The sequence below is a fragment of the Neovison vison genome, chromosome 7 (genome assembly GCF_020171115.1).
Source record: "Neovison vison isolate M4711 chromosome 7, ASM_NN_V1, whole genome shotgun sequence".
NCBI classification, from domain to species: Eukaryota; Metazoa; Chordata; class Mammalia; order Carnivora; family Mustelidae; genus Neogale; species Neogale vison.
The window spans coordinates 54,296,457-54,312,901 of record NC_058097.1 but is presented as its reverse complement, the minus strand read 5'-3'; the positions used below and the strand labels follow the sequence as shown (position 1 = coordinate 54,312,901).

The window sequence follows — 16,445 nt, the reverse complement described above, 5'->3', positions numbered from 1 at the left end:
CCAGCCAAAGATCCAAACCTGGGTCCGAAAGCCCCAGGAGTGCTCCGTCCCAGCCCCACCTCCCCGCAGGGTTTGGATAGCTAAGCTCCCAGCCCTACCCCCAGCCCCTCCTCCACTGCAACCTTGGGACCCAGGCTCCAGTCGGCCTCAGAAGGGGCCCAGGCGTCCTACCTACAATTCCTACCCATTGAAGTCTCCTCCCATGTCCACCCACCGCAGCCACCCCACCCAGCTCTCTTTAGGGGATCAGACTTTCGAACCCCATCTCTAGGAACTCAAGTGCCAGATTCCCCCAGACTCCGCCTCCTCCAGAGTCACATTGCACCTGTGTCCCCTCCCCGCTTCTCCGGGGCCCGCCCCCTCACCTTTGGCTCCGGGTCCCGCCCCCACCCTGGGCGGGGCCGCACCTTTGCCCGCCGCTGGCCTACCTTCCCGGAACCCGGGGGCCCATGGCAGCCGCGGCAGCCCCCTGGGGGTGGCCGTCGGGAGAGGCCCGCGCGCTCGGCCGGGCTGTGAGGCGGCTGCAGCGCCTGGAAGAGCAGTGCGGGGACCCCCGGCTTGACTCCAGCCCCCCCTCGCTGCGAGACCTGCTGCCCCGCATCGTGCAGCTGCTGCGCCAGGTGGCCCACACCCGGCGGGCGGCCGGCGGAGGCGGCCCCGAGGGTCCCGGTGGTGCGAGGGACTTTCTCGTCGTCCACCTTCACAACCTGGAGGCCAAGAGCAGGCAGGTGGCGGCACTGCTGCCACCCCGGGGTGAGAGGACTGCCAACGACGAGCTCTTCCGGGAGGGCTCCAGACTCAGGTGAGCAGCCGCCCTGGCCCCAGAGAAGGCATGGGATCAGGAGTCCGTCCCCCAGCCGCCTTCTCCGTCAGACCCAGGCGTCCAGGTCCCCAGCCCCCTCCTCCCTCAGACCCAGGAGTGCAAGTCCCAAGCCCCGCTCCCTGAGAACCTGTAAAACCGAACAACCCAGTTTTTTCTTTCTTTGGACACCTATGCCCTCAGTTCCCCATTTCCCCTCTTTCTTGGCCATCCAGCAGCCCGCTTCACATCGCCCCACTCTCCCAGGAAACTAGACACACATCCTGGGAATGTGGGGTCCCCAGGGAGCTTCTTGCATGAGGAGGGATGGACTGACACTTCCATCACTGCCCCTGCCTATGGGGACCCCCCCCCCGTCTTGGTTCCTGAGGAACACCTAGCTCAGGACCCAGGGCTTATCTGTAGCTCCCCGCCCCCCTTCTGAACTCTGGGGAAGGCGCTGCTGAGTGACAGGAGCAGGTGAGGTCTGGGCTCTAGAGCCGAGCTCAAAACAAGGTCCGGACCAGCGGCTCTCAACCCTGTCAGGCAAATACTTTTGTCTCCTCAAATTCATCCTGAAATGAAATGCATAGGTTAGGGGCACCTGGGTGGCCCAGTCGGTTAAGTGCCTGCCTTCAGCTCAGGTCATGATCCCCCGGTCCTGGGATCTAGCCCTGCATCAGGCTCCCTGCTTGGCTGGGAGACTGCTTCTCCCTCTCCCATGCCACCTGCTTGTGTTCCCTCTTTCTCTCTCTCTGTAAAATAAATAAATAAAATCTTTTTTAAAAAAATGCATAGGTTAAACTATGCATAATTTTTTAAAAAATTATTATAATACCCAAGTGGCGCCTGGGTGGTTCAGTGGGTTAAAGCCTCTGCCTTCGGCTCAAGGGGATCGAGTCCCGCTTCGGGCTCTCTGTTCTGTGGGGAGCCTGCTTCCTCCTCTCTCTCGCTGCCTGCCTCTCCGCCTACTTGTGATCTCTCTCCGTCAAATAAATAAATAAGTAAATCTTTTTTTTTTTAATCCCTATAACACCCAAACTGTATTATAAGGGATGATTTAAAAAAAAAAAAAAAAAAGAATGTCCTTCATAGTAACGTTATCTGTGTTTCCAATGAAAATGCCAGGACACGGGGCGCCTGGGTGGCTCAATGGGTTAAGCCTCTACCTTCAGCTCTGGTCATGATTCCAGAGCTGGTCATGATTCCCTCAGGTCCTGGGATCGAGCCCCGCATTGGGCTCTCTGCTCGGCGCAGCAGGGAACCTGCTTCCAACTCTCTCTCTCTGCCTGCCTCTCTGCCTACCTGTGATCTCTGTCTAATAAATAAATAAAATCTTTTTAAAAAAAATGCCAGGACATGATTATAATTATTCTAGGAAGCAGAATGGGCTAGTCCAACATTGGCATCTCTAGGGAGAATCCCTATGTCACTGAACCAGTCTCCCTTCCCTACAGAGGATCATCGAATTTCTGTAAAAATAATTTAAGATGTGCAGAAAACGCTTTTGTAAAATGGAATTGGGTTTTAGGTTTAGATCATTTAAAATAGATTCTCCACTTTCATGGATGCCTGATGGGACATTGGAAAGAGTGGGATGTGGGCAAATTTTGCTACAGGGGACTGTAGCAATTTAGCCTCCCTACCATAATGGCTATGTCAAGTAAATTTCTCAAAACTCCTTAGAAAGGTGCTATAACTCCACTGAGAATCACTGTTCTAGAAACTAGGAAGCATAGGGGCTTAGTGAGTGTCTGAGTTGAGTGTTCTAGTTACTAGGGTTCTAGAAACTCTCTGAAGAAGATTTTAGAACAACACTCCCCACTAAAAATCTAATGCAGCCCACATACATAATCTTTTATTTTCCAATAGACATATTGTTTTATCAATAGACATATTGTTTTATCTGTGTTTTACAGAAAGTTTTTTTTTTTAAGATTTTATTTTAAAATAATCTCTACACCCGGGGCGCCTGGGTGGCTCAGTAGGTTAACCAACTGAGCCACCCAGGCGTCCCAGGTGGCTCAGTAGGTTAAAGCCTCTGCCTTTGGCTCAGGTCATGAACCCAGAGTCCTGGGATGGAGCCCCACATCCGGCTCTCTGATCTGTAGGGAGTCTGCTTTCTCCTCTCTCTCTCTTTCTCTCTGCCTGACTCTCTGCCTACTTGTGATCTCTGTCAAATAAATAAATAAAATCTTTCAAAAAAAAAATCTCTACACCCAACATGGGGCTTGAACTCACACCCCCAAGATCAGGAGTCACTTGCTCTACCAATTGAACCGGCCGGAGGCCCCAAGAAAAAAATTTTTTTAACAGGTGCAGTGAGTTTTGATAGCATTCCCTTTACTCAACTCACACTATCCAAAATATTATCTCAACTTGTAATCAGTATAAAGCAATAATTAATAAGATAGTTCACATTTTCTTTTTCCAAAATCTGGGGCACCTGGGTGGCTCAGTCAGTTAAGCATCTGTCTTCAGCTCAGGTCATGATCCCAAGGTCCTGAGATTGAGCCCTGCATTGGCTCCTTGCTCAGCGGGAAACCTGCTTCTCCCTCTCCCTCTGCCCCTCCTCATGTGCTTTCTCTCTTTCTCTCATGCTCACTCTCTCTCTGAAATAAACAAATAAAATCTTTAATTTTTTTATTAAAGAGGAGAGACCCCTCTTTTTAAAAAAGAAAAAAAGATTATTTATTTATTTTATTTATTTGAAAGAAAGAGACAGAGATAGAGCACAGGCAGGGAGAAGAGGGAGAAGCAAGCTCCCCACTGAGCAGGGAGCCTCACACATGGGACTCCATCCTAGGACTCTGGGATCATGACCTGAACCGAAGGCAGATGCTTAACCAGCTGAGCCACCCAGGCATCCCTAAATAAAATCTTTTAATAATAATAATAAAGCCAATAGTAAAAAATGAATGTGCACTGAGTGCCAGCTTGCACGTCAGGTACGCTGGGCATTCTCTGCTGCCCCTCTGAGACAGGGGCTGCACTTATACCCATTTCACATTTGGGGAAACTGACATAAGGGGGAATAAAGGAACCTCCCCAAAATGCTGCAGCTAAATGTCAGAGCTACCCTTTTATGCACCCCCCCATCCTGACCCATACCCTAGGGGGGCCACTGGCAGGAGAAGGCACAGTGGTCCACACCCCCCCCCCCAGCGCTGCTAAAACCAAGAAGGTTCCCAGCGCAACCTGCTCTCAGACTGCTCCCAATGCCCTCGGCTCTCATGGGCTCCACCTCTGATAAGGCACCCCTGGGGGGCGGCAGGTGGAGGCTGGGGTCTGTTTGCTGGAGGATGACTGGGATCCTGGGCAGTGCCTCCCTTTCCTTCATGGGTAAGAAAACCGAGGTTCACAGAGGGGAGGTGTCGGCGCTGCCATAGGCCATCTTGGAATCGACTTTTTGGTTATAGAGTCTGGGGGCCTGGTGCCTGTGGGTCTTTCCTACAGTGGGTGCAGGTGTCGGTGGGAGGCCCGGAGTCCAGTCCAGGCCCTCAGAGCCCATCCCCACAGGCGACAGCTGGCCAAGCTGGCCCTCATCTTCAGTTACATGCACGCGGAACTGGGTGCACTCTTCCCCAAGGGAGAGTACTGTGGGCACACCTACCAGCCCACCAAGGCGCAGGCCCATGCCTTCTGGAGGGAGCACTGTGGAGCCCGGTGAGTTAGCACCTGTCCCCGGGGCCCCTTAGCTCCAGCACCTCCTCCTGTCCCTACCCTAGGGGACCCAGGAGTCCAGTCCCCAGCCACCTCCTCCCTCAGACCCAGCAGTCCAGACCCCCAGCCACCTCCTCCTCAGAGGTCTTCCCATCCAGGTTCCTCCGCTGCATACCCTACCCCCTCCATCCAGGTGTGTGCTGCCCTGGGCTGAGTTTGAGTCACTCTTGTGCACCTGCCACCCAGTGGAGTCAGGCTCCACGGCCCTGGCCTTGCGCTCCACCATTAACCTCACCTGCAGTGGCCACGTGTCCATCTTCGAGTTTGACATCTTCACCAGGCTCTTCCAGGTCAGCAAAGGCCAAGGCTGGAAGCCCAGACTCTTGGGTCCTGGGGGAAGGAGAGGTTGGTGAGGGAAGAGGGGCTGGGATCCCAGACCTGTGGTTCCTGGGAAAGGGAGGATCTGGGGTCTTCTGTATCAGATTCCTGAGGCCCGCCTCAGGTAAAAGCAGGGTGACTGAGACCCCGGGAGGCATGAGAGGTGGGCGGCTTCCTTGGCCCCTCCCTGACCACTTGCCTCCCCGCTCCAGCCGTGGCCAACACTCCTCAGGAACTGGCAGCTCCTGGCGGTCAACCACCCTGGCTATATGGCCTTCCTCACATATGATGAGGTCCAAGAGCGTCTGCAGACCTGCAGAGACAAGCCAGGCAGGTAAAAGGGCTGGGCCGTAGGAGGAGGAGGCTGCTGGGTGCTCCAGGGTCTGGATCCTGGGCTGGGGTGTTGGGGGAGCCCAGCCAGCCTTTGGGGAGTAAGAACTGAAGGGCTGAAGAACCTGAGAACCCAGACTGCCAAGCACTGAGAGGCAGGATGCTGAGTGCCTCATCTCCTGGGACCTCCCAGGAACCTAATGATCTTGGGCAGTGCTCAACATGCACCACCTTTCAACGTGCGTTCTTCTGACACTCTCACAATAAACCTTCTCACAATCCAGCAGCTAAAGGAACAATACCGAGGCGGGGGTGCTGAAGACCCTGCCCCAGGATAAGATCCATTTCTGATGAGTCAGAGCTCATATTGTACCGCCTGTCAAAAAAATTTTTTAAGGGGTGGCTGGATGGCTCAGTGTGTTAAAGCCTCTGCATTCAGCTCGGGTCATGATCCCAGGGTCCTGAGATCGGGCCCCATGTTGGACTCTCTGCTCGGCAGGAAGCCTGCTTCCCCCCACTCTCTCTCTGCCTGCCTCTCTGCCTACTTGTGATCTCTGTCAAATAAATAAATAAAATCTTTTCTTAAATTTTTATATGACCCCCCACACACACACACACACTTGCTGGAGTAGGAGACTGAGATCCAAATACCGGAGTCCTTAAAAGATTTCAAGCCAAGAAACTTGAGCTGTTGGGCTCTCCCAGAGGGCTAAGGATTGAGGGACTGAGCTACCTGGAACACCTGGATATTGAGGGAATAGGAGGTCAGATTCATGAGTCTTGCAAGGCTGACTCCAGTAACGCCAAGTATGTTAGCACTCTCCCGGTTACACTTCATACTGGTTTAAAGGGAAAGGAAAAGGGATGGATAAATTCTCGTGATTGAAAAGACCAGGTGTGGGGTTTCAGGCACAGCTGGATCTAGGTGCTCAAATGCTATTGTCAGGGATCAGTGTCTTCCCTGTGTCTACTTCCCTCTGTGTTTGCTTCATTCTCAGACATGGTCTCTCCTTATGGTGGCAAAAAGTTTCTAGAAGCCCCAGCTGTACACTCTACCAGCTTAGCAACCTCTGTAGGAATAGGGTACCTTGCTCCTGATACTTCTAGCAAAAAAAAAATCTCAGTGGTTACTATGGTCAGGGGTCCTAAAAAAGGCACTGATTGGCCAAGATAAAAACAACCTTGTCTGAGCCCCAGTGAAGGAGGAGAAAGAGACAAGCAGGTAAAGCAGCAGGTAATTCGCTATAGTGGAGGACAAGAATTTTAATGCTCATTGATGAAAAAGTGGGAAGCTAGATTATAAAGGACAACGACTTAGACACCTGGATCTCCAACAGAATGGGCAGCTGGGAAGTCCCCAGTGGGACAGCAGTGACCACTCCCTCACCCCGTCCTACCAACCTCTTCCTCCAGTTACATCTTCCGACCCAGCTGCACTCGCCTGGGTCAATGGGCCATTGGATACGTGAGCTCAGATGGCAGCATCCTGCAGACCATCCCTCTCAACAAACCCCTGTTCCAAGCACTCCTGGATGGACAAAAAGAAGGCTTGTGAGTCGCCATCCTGGCAAGGGGAGGGTGTCAGCAGAATGTGCTTGGAAAAGTAGCTTGTGTTGAGCACTGCCAAGATCCCTCAGGGCCCAGGTCGCAGGGCAGACATTGTACGTTTGCAATACTACGTTGTTCCAGTAGGCGGCAGACGAGGGTCTTGAAGGGGAGCTTTTTTTTTTTTTTTCCTTTTTTTTTTTAAAGATTTTATTTATTTTAGAAGCAGAGAGAGAGAGAGAGAGCTCAAGTACTACAGCACATGCAAGCAGAAGGAGGGGCAGAGGAAGAGAGAGAGAGAGTTTCAAGCAGGCACTACACTAAGCCTGGAGCCCGACCCAGGCCTTGATCTCACAACCCTGAGGTCATGACCTGAGCTGAAATCAAGAGTCTGAAACCTAACCAGCTGAGCCACCCAGGCGCCCCCGGGGCACCTTTTCTGGTTCATGGAAAGCGGCCATGGGCACTAGCAAGTGTCTGCAAGGAGTGTGTGGGAGCCGACCCCACCGGCTCTGTTCCTGGGAATTCTGCTGAAAATCTTTGGCTTCTAGATACCCACACCCTGTGCTAGAATCTAGACCATTAAAGGAGAAAGAACTGGGCAGACAGCTGGACAGGTCTTTTCAACTTCCAGCCTTGGCCGCCCCCCAGCTCCTCTTTCAGAAGCTGCCCTGGGTCGGAGGGGAGTGGGAAAAGGTGGTGGGAAAAGGTGAGTCTCTCCCCGAACCTTAGCCAGAGCTTTCTTACCAGGCGTACCTAAATGATACGATGTGAGACAGATAGATACGCAGTCCGTTCTCTTTTGTTGTTATTCATGGTAGTTCTGTAAAGTCCCCACAAACACTGATTTATAGAACACTGAGCCATGGCTTATGGGGCAAATACAAGTGTAGTTTCCTGCAAGATTCTGGTCCCATATATATTTTTTAATTTTAAGTAGGCTGCACACCCAGTGTGGGGCTTTAACTCATGACCCCAAGATCTAGAGTCCCAAGCTCTACGGACTGCGCCAGCCAGGCATCCTATCTGGTCACATTTTTGTCAACCAGTTGCTACCTTACTGGTAATCAGTAGCAACCTTTATGTGTTTTTCTGCCTAAAGACACCTTATTTAATGTGTAGTCCGTGCTTTGACAGTGAAGTCAAGTCTAAATAAAGCTCATCCGACACGTGTATATTCCCTATAAGGCGCAGCCCAGCCTTGTGCTTAGGGACACTGGACAGCACTCCAGCACCGTCTCGGGGACATTTAAAACAGCGAAATCACTGACAAAATGCATAAAAATGCAAAAAAACATGGCACTAAATGCACTGATAAGGATGCTCGTTTATAGCGTGAGGAAATGAAATGAAAATACCGAGTGTCCCCTTCTCCAGCCTCAGCCGGAAACGCATCAGGTGACTCAGGGTTTTGCCACGATGTGCAGTTGGTGAGTGACCACAAGAGTACCATGACTATGGATTTGGGGGTGACAGATGTTAGCAGGGAGACACATCTGCAGAAACGGAATCCAAGAATAATGAGGCTCTATGGGTTATACTAGTATATCCCGACTTGACAAGCAAGAAAAAGTGAGGCACAGAGAGACAGAGCCAATTGCCGGGGTCACACAGCCACTGAGCTCATGGGCTGGGACTTGAGGCTGGGCTCAGATACGGACCTTCACCCACCACAGTGTCTTGAGTTCCAGGTCAGACTTCATGGGAGAAAAGGGATTCTAGAAATGAAATGAATATGAACATCATCAATCTGGCTTAACACGTTCCTCTGCCCCATCCTGCCCAGCACACAGACCCCACTACCCATTATAAAGATGGACAGATCAAGGAGAGAGGTGAAGAAACTCCAAGCACTTTCTACCATACAGTGAGGTGGCTTGTGGGGTCTAAAGCTGATCATAGCAGTTCTCTCTTTGGATGTGTTTAGGTGTGAAGGAAGCGTTTTATGGCCTCCACCAATCTTTGCCCCGCCCCCCCCGGACATGATTATGTCCATTTTACAGAAAGGAAAACTGAGTGCAGGGAGGTAGAGTTGCCCAGCACAGGGCACACAGTGTGTCTGTGGGAGAGCTCTACCTGTTCTGCTCTACCTGGCTGGCCGGGCAGACCCACCAGGCTCAGGGGACCCGTGGCACCGCTGTAGGGTACAGTTGTGACCCAGAGGGTGCACAGCCCAGTTCTCAGACTTTGCCCACGGCCCTCCAGGCCCTGCTGTGTGGCCTTGAGCTGTTACCTTTCCTGCAGTGAACTTCCGTAACTATATGTGAAGTGAGGAGTGTGGACAGTCTAGAAGGGTCCTTCTGATTTGCTAATCCAAGACTAGGATCTGGTTGCTCTAGCAATGCATGACCTAAGGCACTCCTATATTGGGAGTTGAACACTCAAGGACGGGGGCTCCCTGGGAGGGTGAAGACTGGGGTTTCCTGGTTTCTCAGTTTCCTGGTTCCTGTTGATCTGAAATGTGTTTCCAGACCTTGGGACACTTGGGTCTAATGTGCCTTTTTTGGGGGGTTCTGAGGGGATACGGTCCTGCCCTGGGATCTGAGGAGATACCACTTGCCCTGGAAAGTCCCAATGGGAGGAGAGGGAAGGGAAGAGATTCCTAGGCCAATGATGGGTTTGGGAGAGATGCTCATCCAGGGGCCGTGGCCTATGGCAGAGTCCAGGGAGCCCTTGCTTCTTGGGGTGGGGGATATAAGATATCCCTCAGTACCCCTCTCTTCCCTTTGCCCAGCTACCTCTACCCAGACGGGAAGAACTACAACCCAGACCTGACTGAGCTCTACCAGACGAAACCCCATCCCTACATCCGTGTGTCAGAGGTGAGGTCGCGCCCTCTGCCTCCCACCGCCCCATCCCTGCTTCCTGCCCTATCCCTCACCCCCACACTGTGCCTCAACTCCTGAATTCTCTCCCTCAGACTCAGGCCTAGAATCCCAGAGGCCTCGGGTATGTGTGCTGGTGCAGTGGCCATGTGAGCTGGGTTAAATCACTTGGCCCCTCTCTCTGCCTCTGTTCCTTTTCTGGAAACTACGGTTCCTCCTGCCTCCTCCCCAGGGGTTTTTGTGGGGATTAAACTAGGAAATGATACTGCTGAGATTATTGGAATGGCTGATGCACTTGAACTTCCCCCGATGACAGCCCCTGTATAGCTTCTAGTCTTTACAGCCACCCCATGGGTGAGAGAGAAATGCCAAGTGAAACCTTTTGGTATAAGTATATCCCACACACTATCTGGGATATACTTAGATCTTAAAAAATTCCACTTCATTTATCCAGAAATCAGCTTTAACAGGGCATGCTATATTTTTAGTTGCTAAATCTGGCAACCCTGAGTGTAGACCACCCTAGAGACAGAGGCCCACAACCAGGTACAAGGAGGAGGCTGCTGTATACACGACTTTGAACTTCGGAGCGCTCAGGGCTGGCACAAAAGTTTGGGGCTTTCTTCCTGTGGCCTGACTTGGATCCCCATGGCTGACAGGTCCCTTGCCATCCTCCCCGTCTTCTCGCCTGCTAGGAGCAGCTGCAGCTCTACTGGGCCATGGACTCCACGTTCGAGCTCTGTAAGATCTGCGCGGAGAGCAACAAGGATGTGAAAATCGAGCCCTGTGGGCACCTGCTCTGTAGCCGCTGTCTGGCCACCTGGCAGGTGGGTCTGACCGCCCTGCCGTCCTGCCCATTCTCCCCCCACTTTACGGCACAAGTCCCTCCTAGAGGATCACCCACATAGGGCAATGCTTATGGATCAGATGGGGAAACTGAGGCCCAGGGAGAGCAGAGATGTGCTCAGGGTCCCTCAGGAGTGATGAGCGGGAACCCAGCTCTCTCTGTGCCTCTGTCTCCATCTTGCTCTGTGTCTCTAACCTCCGCTCTTCCTTTTCCGGCTGCGTTATTATCCGTGGAAAGGGCTTTTTGTTCCCTGTGCCTTGGCTGGGCGATCTGGGGCCAGTGCTTCCCCTCTTTGAGCCTTGGGCTCCACCCCTGGAGAACGGGGCTAACAGTAGCCAACCTCCCAAGGGCTATAGTGAGGATCCAAGCCCACAAAACCCTCTGCAAAGGCCCCCTGGGAAGCCGGGGCTCTTGACCCCTAGGTAGTATAGAACCTGACATCAATTTTTTTAAGATTTTCTTTATTTGAGAGAGAGAGAGCATGAGAGGGGAGAAGGTCAAAGGGAGAAGCAGACTCCCCATATGCGGGACTCAATCCCAGGACTCCGGGATCATGACCTGAGCTGAAGACAATTGCTTAACCAACTGAGCCACCCAGGTGCCCTGGGTTTTTGATGGTAATGGAGGTGTTGGACAAGTATCTGATGGCTGAGGCATGCGTTCCAAAGACTTTCATCTTGGATACACATATTGCCAGCTGTAGGACGCAGCTGCTAGCAAAATCCGATAAGGAACCAGGCCACCCAGCTCATGGAGTCCCCCGTTTAGAAAGCCCAGGGGAACCGGTCAGATGACTGACCCTGGAAGACCCTGCTTTGTCCTTCGCACGTTCTAATGCCCCAAATTCACCAACAAAGAGTGAACCTATGAATCCCTAGACACTCCACTTATCCCTTAATAAAGGCAGAGCCCCGGGTGCGTGCACCTTCCCTCTCTCTACACCCAGGACCTCGCTGTGGGGCCACATAACCCCCAGGACCTGTGAGTCATCATCTGGTTCTTCGAAGCTCACGGGTGGCTGTCACCGAGGTGTATCCTGGGATCATAAGAACCGTAGCACTGGCCCCAGTGGTGGCTGCGAGGCAGATGTCTCTGTGGGGCTCACCACAGTTCATAGGGACCCCAGCAAGTACCTTGGGCATTTCTAGGCAACAGCATCGCTGTAGACAGCTAAGCCCCTCACCCCGCAACACCCTGGCTCCGCAGGGCTCCCCACTCGTGCCCCTCCTGACCCTGCCCCCAACCCCCTTCCCCCCCGCCACATTCCTCCCCAGCTCCTCTCCTCCTGACTCCTCTCCCTCTCTCTCCATCTCCCTCCATCTCTCCTCAGCACATCACTGTTGGGGATGTAGGCTCTTGTGATCCCAAGGGACATGGTGGAGGACAGGGAGAACCTGACCCAGTCCCTTCCCACCCTACTCCTAGCACTCGGATAGCCAGACCTGCCCCTTCTGCCGCAGAGAGATCAAGGGCCAAGAGGCCGTGAGTATCCAATTCCAAGTGAGGCCAGCGGAAGCCAGGGCCACTGCTGAGCACTTGAGAGATAGCAGTGACCAGGAAGATGGGGAGGAGGAGCTGCGACAGGTGAGCGGGGCCAGGGACTCCTGGGTCTGAGGGAGGAAGTGCTGGGGGCCTGGACTCCTGGGTCTGAGGGGGGCGGCGCTGAGGGCCTCCCTTCTAGGTCCGAGGGATAAGGGGGCTTGGGGTCTGAACTCCTGGGTCTGAGGGAGGAGAGAGCTGGGGGCCTTAGGCTCCTGGGTCTGAGGGAGGAGGCTGGGTGCCTAGACTCCTGAGTCTGAGGGAGGAGGGGACTGGACTCCGGGGGGAGGAGACTGAAGGCCTCCCTCCTGGGTCTGAGGAGGGGACTGGGGGTCTAGACTCCTGGATCTGAATGGGGAGGCAGCTGGCGACAGGATTCTGGGGGTCCTAGAAGCTGGACCTTTGCTTCCTCCAAGAATCCAGGGCTCTTTCTCCAGCTGTAACTCTCCTAAGGGTTAGGATTTTGCCTTCTCCATTCTATCTCCAAAGCCAGAAGAGTGCCTGAATGCTGGGACTCTGAGCAGAAGGACACGCAGAGGGGCAGACAATGGCAGCTTTCAGTCCCCTCCTCACCCTCTGTCTCTCCTAGGTGGTTTCCTCAGCACCCCCACAGCCCCCTCAGCTGAGTGTGTTTCCCGCTAAAGGCTGGCTGAAAGTGGTGAGTCAGGCGCTGGTCTGAGGTGGGCAGCTCAGGTCTTACTCAGCCTGGGGTCTCTCAGGGGCCCCAGGCCCAGCACTCATCTTTGCGCCCCTTGACAAGGTGCTGGACGATCCTCTACGCCCTCTTGTTCTCGTCCTTAGTTATCCCTCACTGGCTTCCTGGCTCTCCGTCCAGCATCCCAGTCATGTCTTACCCCAGGGCCTTTGCACAAGCTGTTCCTTCTGCCTAGACCTCCTTTCCCCAGGCTTGCTTTCTCATCTCCTCCTCAGGGAGGCCTTCCCTGACCACCTTATTTTACTGATAATAAGAACTGCCTGCCCCCCCCAAACCCCTGTGCTGCTGATTTGCATAGTTCTTTTCACCACCTGCCAGAGGACAGTCTTTAGGCCTCTGCCTTCTCTGGTATGTCTCCAGAGTCTAGAACAGTACCTGACACACACTGGGTATTCAGTGAAGAGACTTTGAATGAATTCCTTTAACTGGGTGTCCCCAGCAGCCCATGGAGTCAAAAACTGTTCCCCTCTTCACTTTCCAGAGGAAGAAGGCTCAGAGAGGTGATTGCACTTGAAGAGAATTTGGTGTTTGGGGGGCACTTAGAGAACCTTCAAATCAGCTGCTTATTTTCTAAGCAAGCCCCAGCCTTCCTTCTCTCCCCCACCCCATACTTCCTACCCCAGGATTTTCCAAGCCCCTGGCCTGCTGGGGAGGGGCCCGTCTCTGCTAGTGTCTCAGGCTGAGCACACGCAAGATTCAATCAATACAGGGCTGTCTTCAAACAAACAGCTCAGGAAGTCCGGGAACACGATTCGACCGCAGCAAACAAGTGAGCCAGCAGGAAGGGGGGGTGGCGGTGACACCAGCCAGGGAAGCTAAAAACAGATCCAGACCTGCAGCCAAAAGCAAATGGAAACATTAGGAGGCACTTAGCCGGCTCCCTGAGGACAATGAGGGGGACACAGCCCGAATGGGGGGCCACGGGGGGCCACAGGGGTGCACCGTTGCCTCGGCTGGGCCCTCCGCCGGCATCCCCTTTCCTCTGCTCCCCAAACCTGCCCAATTCAAATCCTAGTCAACTCCTACCCCTTCGTTCTTCAAAACACGCAGCAAGAGAGAGGTGGTCCTGGGGGGCGGGGGCGGGGGGCGCCGCTGCCCAGCAAAGTGACCGCCAGAATGAGAACAGTTAACGTATGCAGAACTTGCTCTATGCCTGGCACTGCTCTTGACCTATTGATTTAATTGTCATGACAACCCAGGGAGGCAGGTACTGTTCCGATCCCTCTTACACAGAGCCCGATGTGGAGGCCACCAGCTCCAAGAGAGAGAGTTGGGACTGGCCCCCAGGCCCCTGGCTCTAGACTCCAGACTCTGTCCTCCACTCTAGTGGGCCTCTGTGCTCCTGTCTGTGAAATGGGCACCGTGCCAGTCCCGGCCATGTGGGGGCAGGGGTTGGGTCGCTGTGGGCATGGGGCAAAAGGGGCTGTGTCCATGTCCTGGGGGTCTGCGTAGGCCACTCCCACACTGCTGTTCCCCACCTGAGAAACCCCCCTCTAGGCAGCAAGCCCGTCATTCGGTGGGACCCCAGCACCTTGCTGGCCCCTGGGGACCTCTCCCATCCTGTCTCCATAGAGAATAGCAATAAGCCTGGCATGGGCCCCCCAGGTTCTGCTGAAATGAGCAAGACTGAGTGTTTGTAATCTGGATTCACATCCCTCCCTGACCTCTAAGAAGCCTCTGCCCGCTGCTCCCCAGGGCTCCAAGAAAAAGCCAACATGCTCTCTGCAGCCCACAAGGCCTGGGGGATCTGACCCCTCCCCACCTCTCTGACCACTTACCATCCCCCCAACTCCTCTTCAGCAGCAGTGAACCCCTGCCCCTTCTAATGGGCCAGCAAGCCCACCACCCATCGCAGGACCTCTGACTACATCTTTCTTACTCTCAGCCTTCTGTAATTCCCCGCCCCCTTCCCAGAGGTCTTCCACGGCCGGCCTCTCTTACATCTAGTCATCCCCCACTCTCCCCATGCCGTTTCAGTTCCTTGAAGAACATCTAACACTCTCTGGATGTTTCCTTGTCCGTGCACTGATTACTCATGGTATCGTGCACTGATTACTCACTCTCTGGATATTTTCCTTATCTGTGAGCTGATTATTCATGGTAAGCCTCGTGCTCAGTAGATCATCAGTTTCATGAGGACAGAGATTTGTGTGCCTGGTTCATAGCTCTCTCTTCAGAACCTAGAATAGTGCCAGACACACTGTAGATTCTGAGAATATTTTTGAGATGGATGGATGGATGGATGGATGGATGGATGGAAATATGGTTGGTTGGATAGATGGGTGGGTTGATGGATGGATGGAAAGATGGACAGATAGATGGATGAAAGCGTGGGTGGGTGGATGAATAGATGGACAGAAGGAAGGAAGAAAGGAAAGATGGATGGATGGATGGATGATGGAAAGATGGGTGGATAGATGGATGGATGGATGGAGGAATGCGTAGATGGATGGACAAACAAAACTTCCTACTTAAGCCAGAAGTGCTAGGGAAAAAAACAACATGGGCCAGGGACAATTCTGTTGTACTGTCCCTCCCTCCTCCTCCCCCCAGCCACCAAAGTGTTATTGTCTGGACCTGTGAAATGAAGACAGTTGTAGCTCAGCTGAGACATTTCTTAATCTCCTCTCTCCAGGCACCTCTGGCCCTCCCCAGTCTTCAGGGCCCTCTTTCCTTTCCAAGAATTAAGACTGTGGCGTTAGCTCCGTGGCAAATCACCTCCAGCCCTCCAGCCAGGGAGGAAGCCCCAGGGTAAGTGGAGAGGCAGCTGGGGTCCAAGACACCTGGGTGTGCGGGAAGACGGGATTGGGGGAGCAGAAGGGAAACACTGGTCCTAGGAAATCGACAGCCCTTCTTCAAACTCTCTCCACTGCAGAAACACCTAAGGGAAAAGTCATCCCTCCGGCTGTGCCTGGGGGGCCCATGATTCCCTGCCCAGGCATGGGGGCCCGTGAGTCTGCTCCACACCAGCCCCAGCCAGGTTCCCTCCCTGGGCCTGGCCCTGCCTTTCCCCCAACCGGGCTGTGATAACATCTAACCCACCTCTCTTTCTGCCTCGCAGGGCCCCAAATGTGCTGCTAAAGGGAGCCCTGGGGCTGGAAGGGGTTTGTGAATAATAAACTGCCAAACTTGGTTGTCCTCAGATGTGTGGAGAAAGTTCAGCAGTCACCAGGGGGCAGCTTGACCTTGTCCCTGAGGCCTGATCTCCGCCCCCCATTAACCCACGGGTCTAGAAGGGTGAGTGGGGGACCCAGCTCTTCTGGATCCAGGAGTCTAGGCTCCCAGCCTCTTCCCTCAGACCCAAGAGTCCAGAGTCCCAAGTTTTCAGAGAATCAGGCAGCCATCCCTCTTTCCCCACTAATGCAAACGAATTTTCTGGAACCAGATCTAGATATCCAAGTACGAAGTCCCTAGTCAAAAAGACCCCACATTTCTTTATGAGTCCTGTACCTGATCTTGCCCCAGTGTTCTTATCCCTCTTTTCTCTCCATTCCACTCTGGGAGAAGGGTTCCAGTGATTTCCAGTACAAATCAAACTGAGGAAGTGTCTCCCCACCTCATCACTAATCTTGGAGGGACCCAAGCTTCCCTTCACTTCAGTTTAAACCAGTCCACAGCCCCTGAGCCCAGGCCGTGCCCAGCCCCAAGTGCATGTAGCAGTAATCACTGCCCCCTGGTGGCTCCCAGTCCGGTGGGAGATGGGCTGTGATGACACCAGAGTGGGCAGGGTTGGAGGGGTGGGTGGGGAAGAAACGGGGAGAGGGTGTGCCACAGGAGCCCAGAGTAGACAGCTGAGCCAGCCTG

General features: G+C 53.6%; 1 protein-coding gene across 3 annotated transcripts; it reads left to right on the top strand.

The window, feature by feature from the left end:
* Positions 1 to 413: 413 nt before the first annotated feature.
* On the top strand, positions 414 to 15,779 carry CBLC (Cbl proto-oncogene C). Of its 3 annotated transcripts, XM_044257154.1 has the most exons (11): positions 414 to 802; positions 4,319 to 4,465; positions 4,656 to 4,812; positions 5,053 to 5,174; positions 6,584 to 6,721; positions 9,450 to 9,537; positions 10,236 to 10,367; positions 11,813 to 11,971; positions 12,516 to 12,584; positions 15,277 to 15,392; positions 15,517 to 15,779. In XM_044257154.1, the coding sequence occupies exons 1-11, from the start codon at positions 450 to 452 to the stop codon at positions 15,524 to 15,526; spliced, it is 1,491 nt and encodes a 496-aa protein (XP_044113089.1). In that variant the 5' UTR covers positions 414 to 449; the 3' UTR covers positions 15,527 to 15,779. The 3 variants fall into 3 exon arrangements, with proteins under 3 accessions (XP_044113089.1, XP_044113091.1, XP_044113090.1); XM_044257156.1 differs by lacking the exon at positions 4,319 to 4,465; XM_044257155.1 differs by lacking the exon at positions 6,584 to 6,721.
* Positions 15,780 to 16,445: the final 666 nt, after the last annotated feature.

Coding starts and splice junctions, on each gene's coding strand:
- CBLC (XM_044257154.1), top strand. CDS start 450: ATGGCAGCCGCGGCAGCCCCCTGGGGGTGGCCGTCGGGAGAGGCCCGC. Junction 6,722..9,449: donor GATGGACAAAAAGAAGGCTT/GTGAGTCGCCAT, acceptor CCCTTTGCCCAG/CTACCTCTACCCAGACGGGA. Junction 11,972..12,515: donor GGGAGGAGGAGCTGCGACAG/GTGAGCGGGGCC, acceptor TGTCTCTCCTAG/GTGGTTTCCTCAGCACCCCC.